The 2,178-nt window shown below is 45.8% G+C and overlaps 1 protein-coding gene across 2 annotated transcripts; it reads left to right on the top strand.

Moving 5' to 3' along the window:
- The first annotated feature begins 289 nt into the window (after window positions 1-289).
- On the top strand, window positions 290-1,882 carry LOC123482474 (putative nuclease HARBI1). Of its 2 annotated transcripts, XM_045210329.1 has the most exons (3): window positions 290-1,002; window positions 1,113-1,415; window positions 1,644-1,882. In XM_045210329.1, exons 1-3 carry the CDS (start codon window positions 290-292, stop codon window positions 1,684-1,686), a joined length of 1,059 nt encoding a protein of 352 aa, XP_045066264.1. In that variant the 3' UTR covers window positions 1,687-1,882. The 2 variants fall into 2 exon arrangements, with proteins under 2 accessions (XP_045066264.1, XP_045066263.1); XM_045210328.1 differs by having other exon boundaries at window positions 1,113-1,882.
- The last annotated feature ends 296 nt before the right edge of the window (window positions 1,883-2,178 follow it).

Raw genomic sequence — 2,178 nt, forward strand, 5'->3', positions numbered from 1 at the left:
TAGCCTGCTATCAGGGGCGTTAGCCGGGAGCTAACTCAAGACTTCAGGGCCCGTATCTCTAAAGAATTTTTGTGCAAAAAGTGGCTCCTAGCGGCCAAATTCTAAGAAAATTCTCAGAGGCATGACGTTTTCTTAGAATTTCCCCTAAAAGTGACACGAAAATCCCAGTTAATATAAAAGCTATTCCTCAAGAGTCCTAGCGCTTAAAAGGGCTCCTAAGGCGAGATCTGCTAAGAGCAGGGAAGAGGACTTTTAGTGGCTTAGGAGTTACCCTAAGCAGCTGCACAAAATGGCCAACAGAGGAGGCAGGAGAGATGTCCTGCAAACACTGGATGACAGGGAATTATTGAGACGCTACAGATTGGATCGTGCAGGAATCATGTTTGTGGTGGATCTCCTTAGAGATGCAATTACTTCACCAACTCGACGCCACAACGCTATTACACCGGAGAAGAAAGTAATCACTACCCTGAGGTATTTGGCAACAGGGAAAATGCAACAATGCAGCAGTGATGACTTGGGTCTGTCCCAATCCTCCGTCAGCAGAGTCATCACCCAAACACTGACAGCTTTGTCACAACCTAATATTGTGACACAATTTGTTTCATTCCCGCTGGATGCCCGCACTTTACACACACATAAAAGGGCATTTATGGACATTGCAGGATTCCCTGGCGTTGTGGGTGTAATTGATGGAACACATGTGAGAATAATTGCGCCATCAGAGGACGAGGCTGTCTTTGTTAACAGGAAGAATTTCCACAGCATCAATGTGCAAATAGTGTTCAATGCGGCCTGGAAGATTTTGGACATTGTGGCTAAATGGCCAGGCTCCACACATGATGCGAGAATGCTCTCCGAGAGTGGCATCAGACAGCTTTTTGAGAGACGCTATGTGCCAGCTAATTGCCACTTGTTAGGGGACAGTGGCTACCCATGCAAACCATGGCTCCTTACACCTTACCTCCAGCCACGCCAAGGGCCCCAACTAAACTATAACAGGTAAGCCAAACAATACAAAAATCATGGAAATGAAATGCAAGCAATATGTTAGAGCATCCAAGTAGTGCAATATTTCCATCAAATAATTAAAGGTCTGTATTCTATTGTAGGGCCCACAAGACAACAAGAGCGGTGGTGGAGCGTGGCATAGGCCAGCTTAAGAGGCGCTTTCATGTTCTCCACGGAGAGGTGCGGCTGAGGCCTGAAAAAGTCAGCAAACTCATCATAGCCTGTGCAATATTACACAATATTTGCAAGGTTAGACAGATTGCAGAACCTCTGGAGGATGGCGATGAGGATGAGGATGGAGACAACGATGAGGATGGTGGTGAAGAAGATATTCACATTCCACAGGGGAACCTAGCCCAGAGTGGACTGCCTTACAGGGCAAACTTCACAAATTTACATTTCAGGCAAGCTGTAGCCCCATGTCATTTGAGAACTTGTGATGGTATTAAGAACTACCACAGTTTTACTGCACATCACCTGCAACTGTTAAATGCAAGACACAGAACACAATCTCTAAATGGTATATTTTTTAGGTGTTCAATTTTAAGGCGGTAGTACTCCTCCTGAAGGGAAAGGACTTTTTTTTGTTGTTCAAACACATCAATTGTGAGTTGCAATCTTCTCTCCTGCAGGGATGCTGACGGAGCAGGTGCTGCGGATGGGAATGGTGTTTGATCCGCCGGGCTATCCTGAGTAGCAGCTGCAGATGGTTCAGGCGGCAAACTTGATGGGCCCGGTTCTTGTGATGGCTCCATGCTACAGAAATACATAGGCCTAGTTTAATTATTGTTTTGATTAAATTAATTTAATACAATGAGCATGGATAACACATGAAATGGCTTCTGCAATGAATAAACACTGTTGATATGAATAACCCTGTGTCCTACCTTTGCTGCATTTCAAGGGCCTGCATCATTGACGTGTCAATGCCTGTTGGCAGCCCGGTGACACTGACCTCAGAGTGTCCCAGGACTTGAAAGACAGTGTCGGCCACCTGGGACAGCCGCTTTGCAGGTGGTCCACCCCTAGAAAGAAACAGTCAATGAACACAGTACTTAGGCATGTAAATTAACTTTGCCAGCAGGAGCAAATTGCCAGATTATGTGGTAGGCCATAGTATTTTGCTCACCTGTGAGTGAGGATTCCCGCTTGTGTGCTGCAATCTCA

This window comes from Coregonus clupeaformis, chromosome 34 (assembly GCF_020615455.1).
Source record: "Coregonus clupeaformis isolate EN_2021a chromosome 34, ASM2061545v1, whole genome shotgun sequence".
NCBI classification, from domain to species: domain Eukaryota; kingdom Metazoa; phylum Chordata; class Actinopteri; order Salmoniformes; family Salmonidae; genus Coregonus; species Coregonus clupeaformis.

Excerpts from the sequence above, each read along its gene's own strand:
- LOC123482474 (XM_045210328.1), top strand. The coding sequence starts at position 290 with ATGGCCAACAGAGGAGGCAGGAGAGATGTCCTGCAAACACTGGATGAC. Across the intron at positions 1,003-1,112 it reads CCCCAACTAAACTATAACAG|GGCCCACAAGACAACAAGAG; the intron begins GTAAGCCAAACA and ends ATTCTATTGTAG.